Here is a 20,833-nt window from a genome sequence, read left to right as displayed (position 1 = left end):
TATTATGATGGGATGACCAACAGATTTAGGCATATTTATTTAGTTTCTGCATGGACAAATTGTTATGGCTCTTTCTGAGGAATGAATTAAATGTGGGTGTTTTTCCTTTATTATATGATAGATGTGGATGAATGCCAAGCCATCCCTGGGATCTGTCAAGGGGGAAATTGTATTAATACTGTTGGATCTTTTGAGTGCAAATGCCCAGCTGGACACAAGTTTAATGAAGTGACACAAAAATGCGAAGGTAAGAACTTTCAGAACTTTCGTCTCAAAGTAAGGGGGAGAAATCTTTGGTTTGATGCCAGCTTTGTTTAGAAGATTGTCACAAATGTTCCAGTCTCTCTCATTTCCTTGAGTATGCAAATGATATTGCACACAGCACATATGAACAATATGCCTTTCTCCTTCTAAACCAGAGAATCTTAAATATTGGCCCTGCAGCTTTTTCCAGTTTTATTCATGTAACATTTTACAGACTTAAAAACTCAAGGTACATCTGAATCAAATTAAACATGAAAACATAAAATATTTATGAACTAATATTTTGCTTTAGAAATATTTGAGGCACATGTCTTTGCACAATTTGATTTACAAGAATGCTTATATGACATGCAGGATCCAATTCCCCTTTTTCTTTTCTACATTAGACGAAGTGTTTTTTCTTCCTTTATCAATGCTGTCGTCCTCCTTGTGTAGATCAGTGGCCGATGGCAATGCAGAAATGTGCATTATGGTCAGGAGCTTGGGCAAAGGAGGCAGGACTAGTGGCAGGACCTTGGAGTCAGGGGTCAGAGCCGGTGTCAGGCTCAAGAGTCAAACAGAGGCTCAAAACCGGAGTCAGAGTTGGAAGTCAAGCCATGGGTCAGTGCTGGAGACAGAGTCAGGAATCAATCTGAGGGTCAGTACCTAGTATCATAGTCAGTGTTGGGGTTTTGGAGGTTGATCAGGGGTCAGAATCCAAATCAAAGCTTAGGTCAACACCAGGAGTTCAGAAGCAGAGAAGCAGGGCAGTCATGGCAGCTAGCTAGGGGTCCACATTGTTGCCTGGATACTGCTTGGTACACCTCATGGGCTTCTATAGGGTCAAGGAGCCAATTAGGGATGGCTAAAACAATTGTCAGTCAGATCACTTGAAGTGGAACTTCCGATGGTGTTCAACTTCTGTGGATTGTGGATCACAGGGAGCAGTCTGGTTACAGCTGCCTTTGGGTGGCAGCGTGGAGATTCCAGTCACCTACTAACGCCGGAGGCCTGTTTGCACGTCCTGATGATCCATATAGTTACATGGTCATGGGGATTTTACTGCTGCTTAACCCTGACTTGACAATATTAACTCCTTTTTCTTCTTAAAATAATGTAACCGGAAAATGGGATACGTAGAGCTTTCACCATCAGGGAAAAAAACAGACCTTGAAAATGGAAGCCCTTCTCCCTCTTTCATCCCAAGCCTTATTGAGTAACACTGTAGCTTGATCCTTTACATTGAAGTCAATGACAACTGTCTCAGTGTCTTTAATAATGCAGGACCGGGCGTCACATGCTGCTGCAAAGTCGTGAGGCCATGAGGATTGAGGCACTTAGCATCTTGCAGGCTCCAGTCCTCAGAAAAGATTTCTTTCTGATTAAATGACAGGAGGGTGATTTCCAAAGCTTTCTCATCCCTCTTTGCTTGCGTTGTTTAGCTATAAAAATGCTTGTTTCCAATGTACGTTAGTTAACTAATTTGGGGACCAATCCTCATACCCAGAGTGGCCCTAGTCATTTTGTCAGCCAGGGTGGAAAATGTTTTTGGCACCACCACCCCCTGAGTGGCAGAGAAAACAAATAAACAAATACCTGGCCAATCAGAGCAGAGCACGCAAAAAAAAAAAAAAAAAAGCTGAGGCCACAGTAGGTCAGCGGCCCCTGAAAGTTGGCACCCAGCGTGGTCCCCCTAGAATTGACCCTGCCTGATACTCTGACTCATGGTGAGTAGCTCCTTACTCCACAGGTGGTTCAATTCCAATTGGCTTCACTAGGGTACTATTCAGTGTAAGCGAGTGCATCAGAATATGGCCCGAGGAGGATTTAATCAGTAGCATGTTTCTATGCAAGTACTGATCCTCCATTTCTTGCTTACACAAACTCCCATCTATTTCATTGGGAATTTTGGGTCACAAGGGATCCAGAACTGAGCCTTTAAAATATGACGGTTGACTACACAGGCCAATAATGTGCATATGGTTTTAATTTATTCCTCCTTACCTATAGCTTTTTATCCTGACAGTATTCATTTAGGGCAGTGATACTCAGACCGCAGTGGTTGAGGAGCCAAATTAGCGATCAACACTACCCAAAAGAGCCACAGTAGTATGAATTCATTGTTTCATTTACTATAGTACTATATATTCATATTTAAAAAATATGGCAGGGGAAGTATCCCTCTTTCAAGACTCTCAGTTTGGGCACCACAAAATTGAGGGACCCAGAATCACTAGTCATTTTCGAAAATTTGGAGCACAGCCATTTAAAAGGAAAAATCCCTATTTTGAGTAATAAATATCTTTCTTACAAACATTTTAGTTTAATTGTAGGTTATGGAAAACCATTTTGTAAGAATTTACATACAGTATGTTTTTCACATTGGCTGCTGGTGGCTTGGCTTTCCTTCTAGGGGATAGAGCACTGAGGAGATGGAGAATAATAAAGACTGAACTTGTGTCTTGTGAAATATTAATGATGGGAAAACTGAAACTTGTAGACCTGGACATCCCAGCAAACACCGCTACTTCAATTTCCAGGCCCTTCAATGATGAATTGTGCAGGAAACTCCCACCTCCATGTGTTATACCTGGTGTATCCTGTGGTTACATTGCAATGAATGAAAATTCTTTTGAAGACTGCTGCAGAGACATGTGCAGGTTCTGTAAGCAGTGAAGAGTCTGCTATATTTTCCTCAGCTAGATGTTAGTCCATACTTCAATCAGCATGCATAGTACAGATCTGAAAACATAATGGAACATAACATCACAATGTTACTTAGTTATTTATGTTGGTATCGGCTTCCCTCGTTGAAGAAACATGGGGAATGCAGATACCAGATTTCCAACCCTGATATTCTGTGATTCTATGAATGCAGTTACACACGTTGAAATTTTGCTAGGACTTCTGGGCTAACACACTATTTTTAAGAGATGGCACAGGATCCCTGAGGTACAACCTGGGACTGTGGGACCGCTGTGCCCCCTTAACTCTGCAGCCTCCGCTGTCTATCAAAATTCTTTGCCAATAACAAGCAACGAACCCCTCCAGGTGCTGTTATCACTCAGCCACCAGCATGCAGAGGCACGCCCAGCTACGTTGCATGAAGGCTCCCCAAGTCCCTCATGAACCATACACAGGAAAACACCAGCAAATTTCCAAAGCCCCCAGCCTTGCACGGCAGGAATATGCCACCTTGAACTGCTCAAGCTCTTCTCTTGAGTGGTGCAAATTTATTAACTAGTTCACCACTTCATCAAAGGAAAGTGGGCATGCACCAGCCTTTGTAACCTGAGCAGATTTCCCAAGCACTTTAGACAAACTCACTGGTAAGGATAAAACATTAAAATAAGTTTGACTATAGAAAGATAGATAGATTTTAAGTGATTATAAGTGGTAGGCATAAAAGGTCAAAGATAGTTGCCAAAGAATATAAAAAGTAAGCATGCAGTCTAAATCCTAAACCTTGTTACACTAAGCAGTATTTGGATCAAGCAGTTTTTCTCACCCCTGGTAAGTTACAGACTGCAATATACAGACTTTCTCTTTAAGCCTGCAACCAGTCACCTCAGTTCAAGTCTTTGTCTTCCGTCCATTCTTGTTGCCTTCAGCGTAGGTGTGGGAGGAGAAAGGTAATCACATGATGCCATTGTCCCTTATTTTATACCCTCAGTCCATGTGGCTTGAAAATACTAGCACAGACATGTCGTGGTGGGCCTTGCTGAGTCACAGAGTTGAGCAATCCCCCTGGTGTGGTCTTGTGCAACTCTCTTAAAGAATTGTAAATCCTTTGTTTACAACTCCCCTGCGGATTAATGGCCGTTTAACGCCCTCCTGGGCATTGGTCACCTCCTTTGTTGTCACTGGAGAACTAGCAGTGGGCAAACTCACAACATATTTCAATAACAGCCATACAGCAAAATCTCCTAACTTCATACTAACACTAACAATATACATATTTTGACAGAACAATGGGTTTCAGCAGATCATGACCTTTCCTATGATATCTTACATGGCATGCTTTGTATGGAATATCACAACCATCCCCAATGATGAATATGCAGACTACAAGGTGCTACTTTGGAGTGCAGTGTCACAATAATTAATGACCATGAATTACCAGGCAGGCCCTTAGATTTAGGTTTCATTTAAAAGACCGTACTTCTAGTTGTCTGCTGCCTCAGCATTATGCTGAAGTTTGATTAAATAATGGCAGAATTTTCTGACAAATTTTGTACACCAAAGTGGAAACTAGCTTTTTAACTACAGGCATTTCTGTATGTTTTTTTAATCCCAAAGGATCTCTAAGTGCCTTACAAACAGTACAAATATTTATGCAGGAATCACTTTGTTGAAAGGAAGGGTGGTCTGTGAGTTAAGTCCTGGACAGGGACTCAGGATATCTAAGTTCAGTTCCAGGCTCTGCCATGGACCTACTGTGTAGTCTTGAGCGACTCATTTAATATCTCTGCGAAGCAGTTCCCCATCCGTAAAATAGGGACGATACTTCCTTTTTCCCACCTTTTGTCTGTTTAAACTGGAAGCTCTGTGAGACAATGACTGATTCTTACTAAATGATTGAACAGTGCCCAGCACAATGGGGCCTACTCTCAATTGGAGCCTATGGACACGACTACAATGCAAATAATTAAAAATAACACTTCAGCTCCCTCTGATATGAAAGGGGATGTCTGTTGAACAGTTTACAACGTCATTACACCACATTTCAAAATACTGAAGGGATCATTTAGCTAAGCACAATGTACTTTAATCAAATTGGAATCATTTTTAGGACACCCCAGGGATCAGTAATTATCACAAGTGGTCAAGTCCTTGGTTCTACATCTTGTCTGTTAAGTAGCATCTCTGGTAGCCCTAATACCATCTCTGGCATTTGTACAGTAGATCTGGTTCAGCTGTCTACTGACTCACCAACGCTTTACTTCCCACAGTATGTATCTCTTCCATGGAGGTCTTCCATCTAAGTTCTGATCAACTCTGACCTTTCTTAGCTTGTGAAACAACAGCCCTAGTTGGAAAGCCAAAAACCTTTTAGCTATGATGCTATTTACCGGCACAGGCGATGGAAGATTAGATTTAGAACATTAAATATTCGATTGTTTCACTGATTCATGCCATCATCTTCATTTCAGTTTCACTAATGCTAAGCCAAGTTTTTTTTTTCCGGTGGTGGTGATGGTGGGTTATTCTTTTCTTTTTGCAGTGACCTTTATGTCTACAAGTACCTCAAACACACTTACCTTTATAAAACTCACGTGCTTAACAATGACACTGTTATTTATATTAATATCAACAGTAAAATAAACAGTGAAATGCTGTTTGGGTTAGGCTCAACCTAAAATAAAGAGTGGTGATCTTGCTTTTAAAAAGGTCAGAATCTATATAAACAGTGGCAACACTGACTTTAAACAGTGGTGAACTTGAGTCAGAAGATACTTGAATCTGATCCATTTACAACTACATTTTTCTCTGTTAATTAAGTGCTTTATTCAGACCAAAATTCAATTTCCACATTTTTTTGTTTCTGAGATTTTTGGGACTCCTGTGGAGTATAATCCTGGTGCAGAAGCCAAAAGTCTCTCAGCACTGCTCCCAGGGAGCTCAGACTCCAGGCTTTGACAACGCCCTTTAAGTAGCACTGACCAAGAAGTTACACCTCTCCCATACACCCATGTGTGGAATGTGGCCCACACAAATGACATCATAACAGCTCACTGAGATGTTCAGAAGAATGCATTTTTGATGGACATGAGGGTTTTAGAATGAATCAATCTCTGTATACTCTTAGGTGGTCTGTACTCTCCTTGCAGAATAAGCAGATCTCACTATAGGGTGGTTTAAAGCACCTGATTCTTCAGGCTGATAATGGTAGGAAGACAAATTAATAACATTTATTTTTTTTCTTGCCTTGACACCTCCAATGAGATGTGAAACTGAGGTCCTCTCTATTTGTGCTCATTAAAGATCCTATGGGAATTAGTAAAGGTATTAGCCCAGCTATTGTGGCCAAACTTCCCTCAAATAATTTTTAATACATAAAATAGATATCTTCACAGTGTGCCCTAACTTGTTGTGTGGTATAGCTGTTAACCAGCTGCTATATTTCATCTCAAATATTTCATTGATGGAAGAAGCAATTCCTACATACACATGTATAAAATTGGTCTATCGTTTTGTATATCTCTGGATGAAAGGTGCAATAAAGTCTTTGCCATGTTCCACACAATCAGACATACAGATGACAAGGACATTATCCCTTGTTTTCCTTTGCTGCCCATAAGAGGGACTGTTCCTTCCTGTTAATAAGTTGGGGTTAAGTTTCTTCAGCTACTTGATTTGAATTTGACCCCTGTTATATTCACTTATTTTCTATACCTTTTTGATTCATCTGGGCCTTTGGTGCCATTGGTTTCTCATCACATTGAGGGCTGCATGTTGATGTTACAGACACTTAGACAGGTGGTTGTTATTGGTTTCCAGAGCATCTTCTAGAATGCAGTCTGTCTTTTTAGCTGCCAGAACTCTTTCTTCCTGTTTGCTGATAGTTATGTGTTCTTATTTTAGGCACTTATATGGCAGATGATGGAAACAGTTGTCTGTCTTTCAGTTCCTGTGTGCTTGAGCTCCCTAGAGTGCTAAGTGGTACCAGCTGCAGACTGGGAACAGCCACTGAAAAATAAAGGGATGACAAAGTACTATAGGCTGATTACCGCCAGTAATTGATGAACAATGGACGTTGGTATCGGTTGATATTGACATGCCACTGCAGGTCACATAAGCCCCTTGCTGTGGAAGGAATAGAACCTTCAGCATTACAGACTCTGTTATCAGTGTCAGTAGATATGATCAGGTATACGGAGGCATGTGCTGTCATTTTTTTATGCTGACAGTGAAGAACTTCCTGTAAATGATTTGTCACTTGAAGATTTTGGGCAATAAATCTCTTAAAGGTTGCATCCATTGCATGATCCTTTTGTTTAAAAGTGATGATCAATGTATAAGACGTTCATGGATGTGATCTGCTTTCTGCCATATGTGTTGTCCTATATACTTCAATTTATGTCTAGAAATCTACAGCACATGAAAACCTCTATTTCAGACAAATATTGAATGCTGGTAAAAAAGAGTATAGGTTGCATCCATTGCATGAGCCTTTTGTTTAGCATTTGAAGATGGAAGATGCAGGAAGGTTGATGTTCATTGACTGCCTTGTGCTGTCATGCTGACAGAGCTTATTAGTTAAATTGGGTCTGTCTGGTCAATATTTGAGGCTTCCAAGAAAAACCTAGGCATGGTAGGAAGTGGTGTTGGTGATTCAGTAAGTGGTACACTTCCCTTTGTGTCAGAGTTGAACTAGTGCCCAGAGTTGAATTAGTAGTGTTACTGTAGTTCTGGAATTACCATGAGACATAAAACGGCGCTCCGGACCACTTGTGGATCTAATGGCAGTTTTCTTAAAATTAGACTGCTAACTCCTGTGCACTAGCTAAATTTAAATGTGGGATGTTGCATTTTGCCTACATTCAATAAGTTCCCTCGACAGTTTTAAATCAAGTTTCAGGGTTGCACCCATCATTATTAAACAGTGAACTGTACTCTCTGTGCTTCTGGAATTTAGAAAATATGGTATTTCCTTAGATTCAAAGTATTTCAGGGCTAAGACTGTATTTTATATGTATTTATATGATGCCTAACAAAATAAGGCTCTGCTCCCATTTTACGGCCACGTATCGGTACCATATTTTAAACATTGCTGGCGTAACTCCATTGTAGTAAAAGAATTTGACCTTAAATAACAATAATGATAAATATTTTAATGCTGGAATCTTGATAATTAAGCTGATCAGATCTCTCTTTTTATTGCAGATATTGATGAATGCAGCACTATTCCTGGAATCTGTGATGGAGGAGAGTGTTCTAACACTGTTAGCAGCTACTTTTGCAAATGTCCACCTGGTTTTTATACAGCTCCTGATGGCACAAGATGTATAGGTGAGTATAAAATCATAAGCGTTAGAGTAGTAGATGCAATTGACATGCATATATCCATAAAAGTAGATAATAGCGTACAAAATATATTTAATAACTGTAGGCGCTCTCTTGAAATCCCTCTTGAAAGAAAGTGCCCACAGCTGTCATCAGAGGTTAGTTTTCTATTTTTCTTTTTGCTGTTGTAGCTAATGATACTCTTGCAATTTAACACAATGTCCATGTGGCTACTCCCTTTCTGAAATGATTTGATATTTTTAGCTTACAAAGATGGGTGGTGATATACAGTTTTTAACTGTAGTCTGGCCCTTTTCCTCTCTCCTTTTGTTGTGATCTTTCCCCTTCTCTTCTTATTCAGGGTTTCTCTAGAATGTTGTTAAAAAAAAGTTTGTTGCATTAAAATGAGCTGAACTTATTTTACAGGGTTCCCCTTATTTTCCTATTCTCCCACATTAATCTTTGTTGTAGCCTGTGTTACACTGCATGGTTATTTTTAAAAAAACAACCCCCAAGAAATAAAATCATAGACATAGAAATTTGAAACATTGCCAGTCACAGTCTTTATAGGTTTTATTCAAATGTTTTTCATTAGAGTCATTACACATTATTTTCTTTAATCAGCCTGGCTGGTGGCTGCTATCTTTAAAGTACATGCAGTAGTGTGATTTTGTGACATTGATAGTGTGGAGGTGCTGTTGTCTTACTTTGAATGTGACGGAATGGATATGACCCTCCAAAGCAGTGTTTCTGTCATGCTGCATCACATAATGCCCCAAAGCAGTATCCCTGAGGTTGCTACTGTGCTTCCAGACAAGGTATCGGGGGTTGTCATAACTCACTGACTGACACTTTGATGTCATGGTCTCCAAAGTACAATGCACTGGAGTAACACTATTTCTGGGAAGGATATAGTCTGCCTGCTCCTTGGTGACTGATGATATCCCCAGTCTAGAATAAGATCCGCTGGGTCAGGTATTTTAGGATGCACCATTATTTCTTGTCTTTCCTTTAAACTTATTGCAAGTATGTTGTTCTCTATTCAGTCCTGAAACCCAGAGCCTTCATAGTCATTTTCAAATTAAATGAAAATTAAATTTCCATGGTTTTGGCTGGTTTATTTAAAATGCAAAAGGACTCTGAAAACCAGGCGGAATAAGACAGTCTCCCCATATGAGCGCCTTTCAGAAGAGATCAGTTGGTAAAGGACAGAGCAGAAAAATAACTCTTGAAAGGAAAGTATGAAGGGAGAGTAATTTTCCCAGCAAAAAGTGCTTTTCCCTAGAAATCTGGAAAGACATTAGTTTAGGACGTGATTCATTGTGAAGGTTGCCATTATACTTTTGTATATGTTCAGAAATGCATTTCCTTTAACAGTATCTCTTCCACTATCAGACACAGTATTTGTGTGTGTAGTTAGATGATATTCGGAGGGTACAGAATGCACCTGGTCATTGCTTTTCTTGCTTTGGACAAGTAGCTCCTTAAGGACTGTGCTGCTCACTAGTTATTAAATATATTAGATGTTTGTTTACATAAAGCAATGCAGACTGCTATAGAGATGATATAAGAAGTGCATTTTCCCTCCAGTATAATGCTAGTTGTTAATATTCTGAATTTAACTCACTACTGTAGTGCAAATTCTGCTGTTCTATAGATACTGTGCAGTCAAGATTGTCTGATGCCATCACTCACATTAGATTCCTACAGATTTTCAAGCATACTTTCCGCTCCCTCCCTCTATTTCCAGGCTGAAGTAGTTTAGTTTAACAATTGGGTACTGAAGTGATGACAAGAAGCAATGTAAATGATATACCAGGCCGTGAGCCATCATAGATATTCGCGTCATGTCGAAGGAGAAATGTGCTAAATGTGAAGCACTCTTAATTATCTGCACGTAGTTTAGATTTATGTCTTAATTTGCAAGCTGTGCATTTGCAGTATTAACAAGGATATAGCCAAAATCTGCATTAGAGCTAGGCAGACTATCTAATCTTGATTCAGTTACAATATGTCTGTCCTCAAGTAAAAAGTGTTAGATAAGTGTTAGCTAACGGGGACATGGAGGGGGCTTCTGGGTCTACAAATAAAGGTCCCCTGGATTAAGGAGCAGGGATTAGAACCACTTCTATCCTCACCCTGTCATCCTTCCAACACTTCCCCCTAGCCTCATAATTCTGCAGTCAGAATGAAACCTAACAAAGAAATTAATGTAGCATGGAGAACAATACATAGATGTTTCATTTGTATTGGCCCAGTTTGAGATTCATTTTAACATGGTATATCATGGGATAATTTTTGGGTTGTGGATGGAAAAAAATTGAGAACCCATAGGCTAGATGATCTAATAAGTCTTTTCTATCTCAAATTTTCATGATTCTGTAATTTGAATTGAATTAGTTCTAAAACTTGAAGCAATGGCTCACTGTCTCCATTGGCTGTAGTACCGCTAATATCTTTGTTTAGGATTCCAGCTAATGAAAGGCAAAACCATTACAGACTCTCTCATCAGATCATTGGATATCATCAGTTCCCTCAAAATAATAAGAAATGTCCTTGAATTTTTATACAAACTGTAGTATCTCATCTGCTAAGCTCTGGATAACTGAGATGCTGGACAGCAGAATCTGCCACATCCTGGATAACTGAAACGCTTTCTTTCAGGAATGTTGCATGCTGATATACGATTACGTCCATGTTTTTCTTCTACATTTTGACAGTGAACATTCTTCTGCTTTAAAATCATTCTGGTTTATCGTGCAACATCAAATCATGCTACAGCTTGTTTTAAGTTGAATTATGCTGACATGATGTGACACACTGTAAAAGAATTCCTCAAAGCTGCAAATTGTATCATAGACTTTGAAAAGGTGTTCAGGTGTTTTTCTTTTCCCCCCTCAGATAGGAGACGTTTGTAAAATGTCGCTAGAGCTGAGATGGTGAAATCTGGGTACAAGCTGTTGTTTGTAGAGCACGTGCTAGCCCATTTTAGATATGAAGCTAACACATCTCCATAAACAATTTGGCACCTGTTGCAATTGTATTGTAATTTCTTGCTCTGCCATCTATATGTAATTTCAGTCAGCATGCACTTCAGCTTCAAAAGCCAGGACTAATGAAAAATAAATTACTTTGTGGCTGTGGGAGCTGTAGTTTGTTTGTTAATGTACATCTACAGCCTTTAAATTAAAGCTGAAACAATAATGATTTCATGCTGCCTGTAATAATGTTGACAGTTATAGCACCCTAGGGCTTTTCCTTGAAGGTGCTGAAGCATTAAATATTGAATAAACTTTTTCTTCTTTCTCCTTTTCTACATTTATTATTTTATTACAACATGGGACTCTTAGCTGAAGAGTTTTTTTCCACATCACATTTTCTTTGGTTTTACTTCCTGTAGGGTTTGCACCTCTGAACTGCACTTTAGCTTTCAGGTTTCAATGAGTCTAAGAACTCACAGCAAAGTCTCATTAAAAATCATGGCACTCCACCTGGTTTGAAGTGAAACTATAAATCTACCAGTGGTTTGATGGCTGAGAAGTGGGTCCAAGCTGACACAAAAGGTTTGGGAACCTCTCTGTATTGCCATCCTCGTTCACAAATCGTGAACCAGGCCCCAAATATCACGAGTTGGCTTAAAATCATGAGATTTTGAAAACAATCCCTTTTGGGTTCTTTTTATTTGCTTGCTGGATTTTGAGTCCTTATGGTTCACATTTTCAAGCTTTACTCTGCAACCATTAGGGCTAGATAATTAGGGTTTTTTAAAACGAAAGCTGAGATTTTTCACGTAATCACCTGACTTCAGGGGCTTTAAAGAAAACTCCAAATGTATTGAGACTCACAATAAAAATCCTGAGAGTTGGTGACACTTGAGAAAGTTGTGCTGGGTTTTGGGTTTTAAAAAATCACCCAATTTCTTGTTTTGCTTTCAACTTTTTAAAATTAATAATATTGATACTGAATCAATTCTACTCAACCAAGCAAACCAATACATTTGCTGTCAAGGCAGCATTCGGAGCAATAGGCATTGGATTTGTAAATGAAAGATGCCTTTTTTATCGGGCTGATATTTCCATGTGTATTTCTTTTCCTCTGTTAGATGTACGTCCTGGATACTGTTTTTCTTCTCTGACCAATGGCCGTTGTGGCAATCAGCTACCCCAGGTTTTAACTAAAATGCAATGCTGCTGTGACACCGGACGATGCTGGTCTCCTGGGGCAACAAGTGCCCCTGAAATGTGCCCCATCCGAGCTACTGGTATGGATCATTTTGTATTCTTACAATAATGGTTTAGCACTTTCCTGTTCAGTTATCCTGTTTTGTGAGTAATGTTTGCAGTGTAAACTTAGCTGAAATCTTATGAAAAGGATTATGGCTAGTGATGAGCAATCTCTAAAGGACTGGATGTTCAGTCTTAACCTAATTTTTAGGCGTCCTTCTCAAAAATCCTGCCAATAGGCACAGGCTACTCCCTCCATAATCCTGTAGTAGGCTCTAGTTCCTTCCCATCTCTCCTCACACCATGACCTTCCAATAGTCTTTATCTCCCTTTGTCCTGTCTCTCAATCTTCTGATTGGCCCCTTTTCTCTGAGGGCCTGTAACCACTGAGGGTCCGTTCATTTAAACCATGTGATTCCTCATGGCCGGTCCTGACTGTCACTGAATTCATGCGCTCTGCAGTTGTTTGCCCTACATTGCATTGAGTGTCCGAAGGAACATGACATATGGAGTCAGAGCTGGCCGGGGCCCAACAGAGTAGTAGCACAAGTGGATTGTGAAACCGAGTGGAAAGGGCCAGAGGATGGGTCTGCTGAAGGGTGTTTAGGAGAGAAGGTGGACTGAAGGCCTACTGGAAAGTCACAGGAAAGAAGAGTGCAAGAGACTTGAGGAAGATTACAGGGAGGGAGCTCACACTAGATCAGGAGCTAGGGAGAGGGAGGAGGCTAGAGAGGAGGTGGAGTGGTCTCTTTCTGCAAAGCAATGTAAATATGAAAAAATGCAGGTTTGGTTCACAGAATGGGGGAGGGTTTACAATCCCTATTTTTTTAACCAGTTGAGTGAGGCAGCATGATCTAGTGGTGAGAGCAGTGTTCTAAGGTCAGAACCTGGGTTCTATTCCTGGCTCTGTCACTGTCTTATTGAGTGACTTGAATGATCGTACTTCAAATTCATATAATACTTTACATGTTCGAAGCAGTGTACAGACAACGATTAGAATACTAGACTAATACTAAGGAAGTAGTATTATCCCCTGGCTAAAGTAGGTTAAAATAGGATGGGGAGCTGTAGGGGAGTGCTTTTTCCCAAGACAGTGGGGAGGAGTGGGAGCTCCCCTCTGCTTTTAACACACTGCCCACTTTCCCTTACACAACTCCTGATTATTCCCATTTAACAGCTAAAGAAGCTGAGGCAGAAAAGTGATTTGCCTAAGACCACATAGTAAGTCAATGGCAGAGCAGAATTGAGAACTTACGACTTCCTGACTCTCACACCTGTGCTAAGTCTTGACAGCTCATGCTGCGTTGGGCAAGTTTTTTAACTTCTCTCTGCTTCTCTTACCAGAAAAGGCCTTAAAGACAGAGTAACAGCGTGTGGGGTACAATGTAGCTAAATGCCACAGTGAAAATTAGGCAGCATCCACGCTGCAGTGTGTAGCTGCACATGGCAGTGAAAGGCTCTGGCAGGGGGAGGCAGCGGAGAAATTCTCCAGGAGCCTTTCCTAGTTACCTCTACCATGCCAGAGCCTTTCCCCACTGTCAGAGTCTTTCATTGTGGTGGGGAAAGGCTCTGGCATGAGGGAGGCTTCGGAACACTAAAACCAGCAATGTGGATGTGGGAAGCATGTAGCATGTCATGTGTAGAGAGCCATGCAGGGTATGTACTCTAAGATTCTAGCGTGTCTCTACTTGCCTAAGCAGTGTCTCACCTTCTACATGGCTATTTATACACGCCAGGGGCTCGTGAAGTGTCTGTACCGTACATGCAGCCATAATGTAGACCTAGCCTAAAATGGAATTAGTAATTTATACTTTCCTTTTTAAACTGCTTTCAAACCCTCTGGTGAGAGAGGCTAGATATGCACACATACACACACAGCATTATCATCAATAGTATTACAGGCTCACTGATTTCTAAATACGTCCTAAGAGTGAGCCCAAATCTAGGAATTTTAGGGCTGTCCGTGAATGACATTGGTGAGGCCAAGTCTCTCCAACTCTGATATGGAAATTTAATGTAATACAAAGTAGAGCATTGGCTGCATAACCAGGCAGTTGCTTTTTCAATGTGGGCAGCAGACCCTCTTGCAGCTGTTACTATAAAATAGGCTGTTTATTGCTGGCAATTATACATGGAGATTAAAGTTCCAATAAAAAAGGCCTGCTCTGTATTCTGCTGCATACCACAGCAATAATTGTTTATACTGAAGGGCAGGATTCACCATTAAAACTATAAATACTTTTAAATTGGTGTCTAAAGTCTTCAGCCTAGTAGGTCCACTTCTCACCTAAACACTTCCTAGTATTGTCTCTTGGCTCCATTCGGTAGATTGCTAACAGGGGTGCTGTGATTTGTTCTAGTGGAGAGGGGCTTGTCCAAGAATGTGTTACACTCAGCTACTTTGCTGATAAACCACCAGACTTTAAAATACAGTATTTCCTCTCTCAGAAACTGGTTAATTACATATAGGTGTTGTTATGTAACTAGATTCCCGCTAACTGTGATAAATTTCAACAATACTGTGATCCAATACTAACAATCTCTCAAGTCACGCACAGCATCAAAGAAGTTCCCTGTTGGCTCACAAAGGCAAATTTTCTAAAGTGGGCACTTAAATTAGGATGCTCAAATGTAGGTGTTTAAAAAGGGGATTACAGCAACTGTTTGCTGATTTGAGCACACCAATAAGGGATTGGGAGTTGCAGTTTAGATGTCCATGTTTGAAAGTTGGGCTCACAATCTGTATTTCCCAGGGGAACGAAGTCTCTCTGGGTTAGACACTCTTATGCCCCAGTGATGATAAGCGATCTAGTATTCCAGTGGGCAGTCAGTGTTGCTCTCCTGTATCTCCACTGTCTGGATACTTCCCCTGGTCACCTCTCCTCTTCTAAAGTTACACTTGGTCATTAACAGATATTTAAATCTCTGTGTGTCTGCCTTTTTCTCACACACACACTGTTCCTTCTGAATGTCTAACGTAAAGGTTATTTTTATAGCCGTTAGACTAAGTGAAAGCAGATTCAACACATTTTCTGAATGAGGAGTGAAAAAGAAAGTTAAAACAAATCCTACAAGTTTAAATAAAAAAACAAAACCCAAAAATCTCTTACTTAATAAAAAAATATCGGGAAAGACTTTAAAGGTAAAGACACTTTAAAGAGCAGGAAAGGGAAATACAGTGAAACGTAAAGCAGCCTGGTTGTTCAAGAGAAGCAAGACAAATGCAGTGGATCATGACAGGGAAAAGAAAATCTTAGGTTAATATCTTTTTTAACAAATCTACTCTAACATATTGAACAGCATATAAACTGTTGGACAGTCAGATTGAAGACTAAAGCATTCAGTCTAACTTCCCTGGCAGTGTCCTTAGGAACAGGTTATAATTTGTTATGTTAAGTGTTTTGTACATACATACTGCTTTATTTTTTTAGGACTAATTTATCTCTTAGCATCATTTTCACTGAACCCCTTCATTATTGCCCCAAAGCCTTCAGATTTGCATGCACTAATGACTATTTGTATATACATATTTTGCGGACTTGATTAAAAAGGTCAGTTGAAAATGTGGCCTTGTGGTCATCAGTTATACCAGTATATTATACCTTGAAAATATATGTAAAATCACTTTACGTATTATAGGTTTTGTTAATGTAAGTTATGTAGCCTTCAAGTTCACTCTTCTTATTCTGGGCTAATAAAGGGATTTACAACTTGAGATGCTAATGAGAGCCAAAAATACAACCCTGGAGCCTGAAAATTTCACTTGACATACAGGAAAGAAGGTTTTTATTTTTTGTTTTGTTTCTTTTCTTTTCCTTTAACAGAAACTCAGTGTTTTTCTGTGGAATGATGTCAGCCTGCAGGACAGGCTGAATTTTTAAGACTTCAGGATGGTAGATAATTTGAGGCCCAGTCCAAAAGTTCTTATTCCCATTGAGTTTGGCAGAGGTTTTGCCTGAAAGGGACTAAATAAATAGAATAGGATTGGTTCCCTGATGCCCCCTCGTGGCTTTTAAATGTAGATTTCCAGTGACATGTTCTCTCTTTACTGGCAGTGTTTTGATGAACTGTGTACTAAATTCTACTTTGGACTGGAAGGACAGTTCACAGAATGAGGTCCTCTGTTACGAAACAAGTTCACTTGGTCTCTGTTTTCCAAGAGGGTATTTCATGTTTACTATCACCAGACTAAAGTGCTGTGTATTCATGTTTCAGAGGAGTATCGCAAGTTATGTGTGGTAGCTGGTCTAACGCCTGGGAGACCTGATCTTCCTCCAGGCCTTCCTGATGTTTATCCTCCTCTGATTCCTGTGATACCACAGCGGCCAGACATTGTTTTTCCACCTCCATCACGCGGTCCACCTCCACATGGTAAGAATAAATATTAGCCCTTTCCCTGCAGGATACTAGGTCTTTATCACATTTAAAATGTGAATTTCTTAGGAGCAGTGTGCTCACTCCTATTGTTGCTGTCTTGTGCTTGCTTTGGGTGGTTGCATGTGCACTGACTGGGTTTCAGGATAACCATGTCTTGTTTTCCCTGTAACCCTTGTGGTAGACTTGCATTCTCTGTAACACCATCCCCTCTTAATTAGATACCATTTTTACTCCTACATTATATTTACTGTGGCCTATGTGCTGTGCTGATTGTCATTTTTAAGGCTCAGTCTTGAGCCCAACTACATGTCTGCGCAAGGGAGTAAGGACTATAATGAGTTCCCTCACTTCGCTGTGCAGGCTACTCATATTGCAAGTCCTTGCTGTCACAGTTCAGGGCAGCAGCACCTCTATTCCCCCCTCTATGGTCTGGCACCCACTTTAAGATCCTGGCTCCTCAGCAATCACCTCTCTTGGGCAGAGACCCACATCTCTCTCCTTCCTGACCAGGGTAATTCCAGGCTACACAATTCCCTGTCTACACTGTGATATCCCCAGCAAGCCAGACTGCCTAGCAAGCCAGCATTTGCTTTTTGCTTTCTCTCCAGAAGTTATGAACAGTATAATTGCCCAGCTATAAGTTAGCACCCAGCTCTTTATAAGCAAGTATATTTATTCTTAAGACTGAAAGCATTACAGGGAAAACATATTAAAAACAATAAAAGAACCCACAAACGTGCTATAAAGCTTACTACAGGTCACCCTGACTCCAACCTTAGGCTCTGATAGGTGTCGGTCCCTCAAAACCCACAACTGGGTTTTCCCTGTGGTTACAAGTTCATAACCATCTCACATTCAGAACCAGAACAGCAGTGAATAGTTCAGTCCTTCCTTTATACACTTTGGGCCTATGATCTTGGCCTCATCCAGCAGGTGATCAACAGACAATGGCCCACTCCCCAGACTGGGATTTTGTATAACTGGAGGTTAAGGAATTAGCATTCACCTTCCTCTAGATATTCACCAGGAAAACCACTTAACTTGTTTTGTTCCAAAAGTCTGTTCTTGTCAGGTACATTGTTCAATATAGTTAATTGAACCCCTAGGTCTCACATCTGTCACATCCTCCCCCACTTGAGAGGTTTCGTAAAATCCCAGCCCACAGTAGTACATTGATACAATGAACCCCAAAGATACTTAAATTGAATACAGTAAGATCTCCCAAGGGTATGGCAGGAAATTGCTGTATCTCTCACACTTGCATAGGGGAGAGCAACTGCTGCTGCCAGCTGCTACTTCCACTGTTCCTTAGGTGAGTGGGGACTAAGCAGAGAGGTGTGGGGAGAAGGTGGAACCAGAGCTCCAATTCACCATGCCTCACATACTCATCCAGTGAACTGGCCCATGCAAGTGAGCCACTGTGGAGAGAGAAGTAAACTGTGCCAAGGAAAAGGCTAGGGGAAGGTTTAGGAGTGTCTGGTGCAAGGAGGAAGCAGGAAAAGAACTCTGACTTTCAGAGTGTCAATTCATTCCCTATCCTGTCCCTTACTCAGACTGGTTTGCAAAATGCCAATGCAGCCCACAGTAAGCACTTGCCAACTGATACCACATATGACAGGTTTCAGAGTAACAGCCATGTTAGTCTGTATTCACAAAAAGAAAAGGAGTACTTGTGGCACCTTAGAGACTAACCAATTTATCTGAGCATAAGCTTTCGTGAGCTACAGCTCGCTTCATCGGATGCAACTACCACATAGTTACCACAGTAATCTTCTCAGTATCTGTCCAATTCCTAGCTATAAAAATGGAGATATTTGAGGTACTGTGCTACTGTGTCGCAGCTGTTGGCTAATGCTGGCTTTTTATCGTCCCTATATAATACCACACACCTCCTTATGCATGGGTTTAGCCCTAAAAGTTGTGTCCTGCAAGATGGGAAAGCAGATTATAGCTGTCACCATCAAAAAGTCAACATTTACCAGCCATTCTCAAACAGTGCTGTCTGGGACATAGCGCTGCTTTTGCACACTTAGTGCTGTCCAATTTCTTCTCTAATCTATGTGGTGATGGAAGGTAAATGTTAACTTTTAATGGAGAATGCTATATGAGTTGTATTAGAGAAAGTATTACAGAAAATCATTATTATAACCTATTAATCTACTTTTGTAAATTTTTCATTTCAGTGGTTTTGCCAGTTAATTTCACTGACTATTGCCAGCTATTCAGACATCTCTGTCTTAATGGGCGCTGTATTCCAACTCCTGGGAGCTACCGCTGTGAGTGCAACAAAGGATTCCAACTGGATGTCAGAGGGGAATGCATTGGTATGAGATTTTCCTTGTGCTCTGTAAATCAGACAGTGATAATTGTATGAAACTGTTTTCCGATCCCATAAGATATAAAGACCTTCATTAATTTCTTAGTAAAACAAAACAAAAAACAAACAAACAAAAACAGAAGTAGGCTCCATGTTTAAAATGGGTGTAACACTTAATTTGATTTCACATGTAAATGCATATTTATAATAGTTTTACCTCTAGCATAATACATGTAAAAACAAATAAACCTTGTGATAAATTAAGTTCTGATTATTCTAAGTATGCAGAATTAAGCACATTTTTCTTAGAAATATAATGTGGTTGATTGTGGTTAAAACGTAATCAGTTTAAAGTGTTGCCTGCAGCTTAAATATGCAATTTACAATCACAGATTAAAGTAACATTTATAAAAATAGGCTCAGATCTTGTCCTTACTAAAGCAAAATGCCTAGTGACTTCAATGACTGTTGATTTTTTGGCATTTTACCCAAATAAGCAATGAATAAGGAGGCTTTAGCTCATTGTAAAGTGAAGGTTATTGTAAATAACAGAAGGTATAGATTGCATAGATCTGCTGCTAATAACCACATATATAACAGTGTGTTTACATGAGTCCCTTTGCATTTGTCCATGAGTAGCAACCTGATTTAGAATGTGCAATTCTAGAGGTTAGTCCAAATACTGGTAATTTTAAAATGTAAATGCAGAAATTTACATTGAGGCTTGCTCAGTTTATTTGAAGCTACAATGTTTATCTGGGAAATATTGTTTGATTTAGTATCCAGTACCTGCCTAGAACTTTTGAATATGAAATACTACATAATGTAGACTTACATTGATGAGAAAAAATATTCTTAATGTTTGAGTATTGCATAATAGAGTTTATAAAAACAATATTTCAGAGTAGCAGCCGTGTTAGTCTGTATTCGCAAAAAGAAAAGAAGTACTTGTGGCACCTTAGAGACTAATGCTCAAATAAATTGGTTAGTCTCTAAGGTACCACAAGTACTCCTTTTCTTTTTAAAAACAATATGTTTTGCTCATGTAAAATAAACTAATAAAATAGCCCTCAGGCCTGAATACCTGCCAAACAATGTCTTACTAAAAATATACTGTGTGTATTTTACAGATGTTGATGAATGTGAGAAGAATCCTTGTATTAGTGGAGACTGTATAAATACCCAAGGATCCTACATATGCCAGTGTCGTGCTGGATATCAGAGCACACTAACTAGGACAGAGTGTCGAGGTGAAGTACAATATTATATACCTAGATGTACTCCTGTATACACACTAAGGAGGGAAAATATTAGTTATTCTTAAGCAAAGTTAAACATATGCATTTAATAAGAACTTTTAAAAATAAATTAAATACTTGAGTAAAAAATATTCTTTCAAAAAGGCTGACCCAAACCTACCTGATGGTTGAGTTGGTAGCGCAAAGTACTAACTCTCGGAGGCCAGGATTATGAAAAGACATTTGGGCTTGGGAGGAATCTATCTGGCAGCACTACCTACCTCTGAGGTGCAAGATTCATTTTTCACTGCTCTCAGACGTTCCTGGTCAGTGCTGGGATATGAATTTGGCTTTAAAGGTGGATCTGTTTCCTCGCTAGTTAACTGATAATGAAACACTTCTACTGAGAGAGAATTTGACTACTCTGC

At 39.9% G+C, this 20,833-nt stretch overlaps 1 protein-coding gene and 1 long non-coding RNA gene across 9 annotated transcripts in view; one reads left to right on the top strand and one right to left on the bottom strand.

The window, feature by feature from the left end:
• The window catches only part of FBN1 (fibrillin 1), a 216,199-nt gene that overhangs the window by 85,350 nt on the left and 110,016 nt on the right, over positions 1 to 20,833 (top strand). For all 4 annotated transcript variants that reach the window (XM_043524453.1, XM_037910538.2, XM_037910540.2 and 1 more), the window contains exons 8-13: positions 122 to 247; positions 8,131 to 8,256; positions 12,353 to 12,511; positions 16,689 to 16,844; positions 19,034 to 19,174; positions 20,298 to 20,417. In XM_043524453.1, the coding sequence (XP_043380388.1) occupies positions 122 to 247; positions 8,131 to 8,256; positions 12,353 to 12,511; positions 16,689 to 16,844; positions 19,034 to 19,174; positions 20,298 to 20,417 (828 nt within the window). The remainder of the gene's footprint in view (positions 1 to 121; positions 248 to 8,130; positions 8,257 to 12,352; positions 12,512 to 16,688; positions 16,845 to 19,033; positions 19,175 to 20,297; positions 20,418 to 20,833) is intronic.
• The window catches only part of LOC119567176, a 97,269-nt gene that overhangs the window by 71,170 nt on the left and 5,266 nt on the right, over positions 1 to 20,833 (bottom strand). For 4 of the 5 annotated variants that reach the window (XR_006284538.1, XR_006284539.1, XR_006284540.1 and 1 more), the window contains exon 2: positions 2,834 to 2,985. This is a non-coding gene — a long non-coding RNA (uncharacterized LOC119567176). Of the gene's footprint in view, positions 1 to 432; positions 2,986 to 20,833 lie in introns of those variants that run through there. The other variant, XR_005227035.2, reaches the window with a different exon arrangement.

Source organism: Chelonia mydas, chromosome 10 (assembly GCF_015237465.2).
Source record: "Chelonia mydas isolate rCheMyd1 chromosome 10, rCheMyd1.pri.v2, whole genome shotgun sequence".
Lineage (NCBI taxonomy): Eukaryota > Metazoa > Chordata > Testudines > Cheloniidae > Chelonia > Chelonia mydas.
Note: the sequence above shows the minus strand (reverse complement) of the source record. Positions and strands in the feature narration are given on the sequence as shown.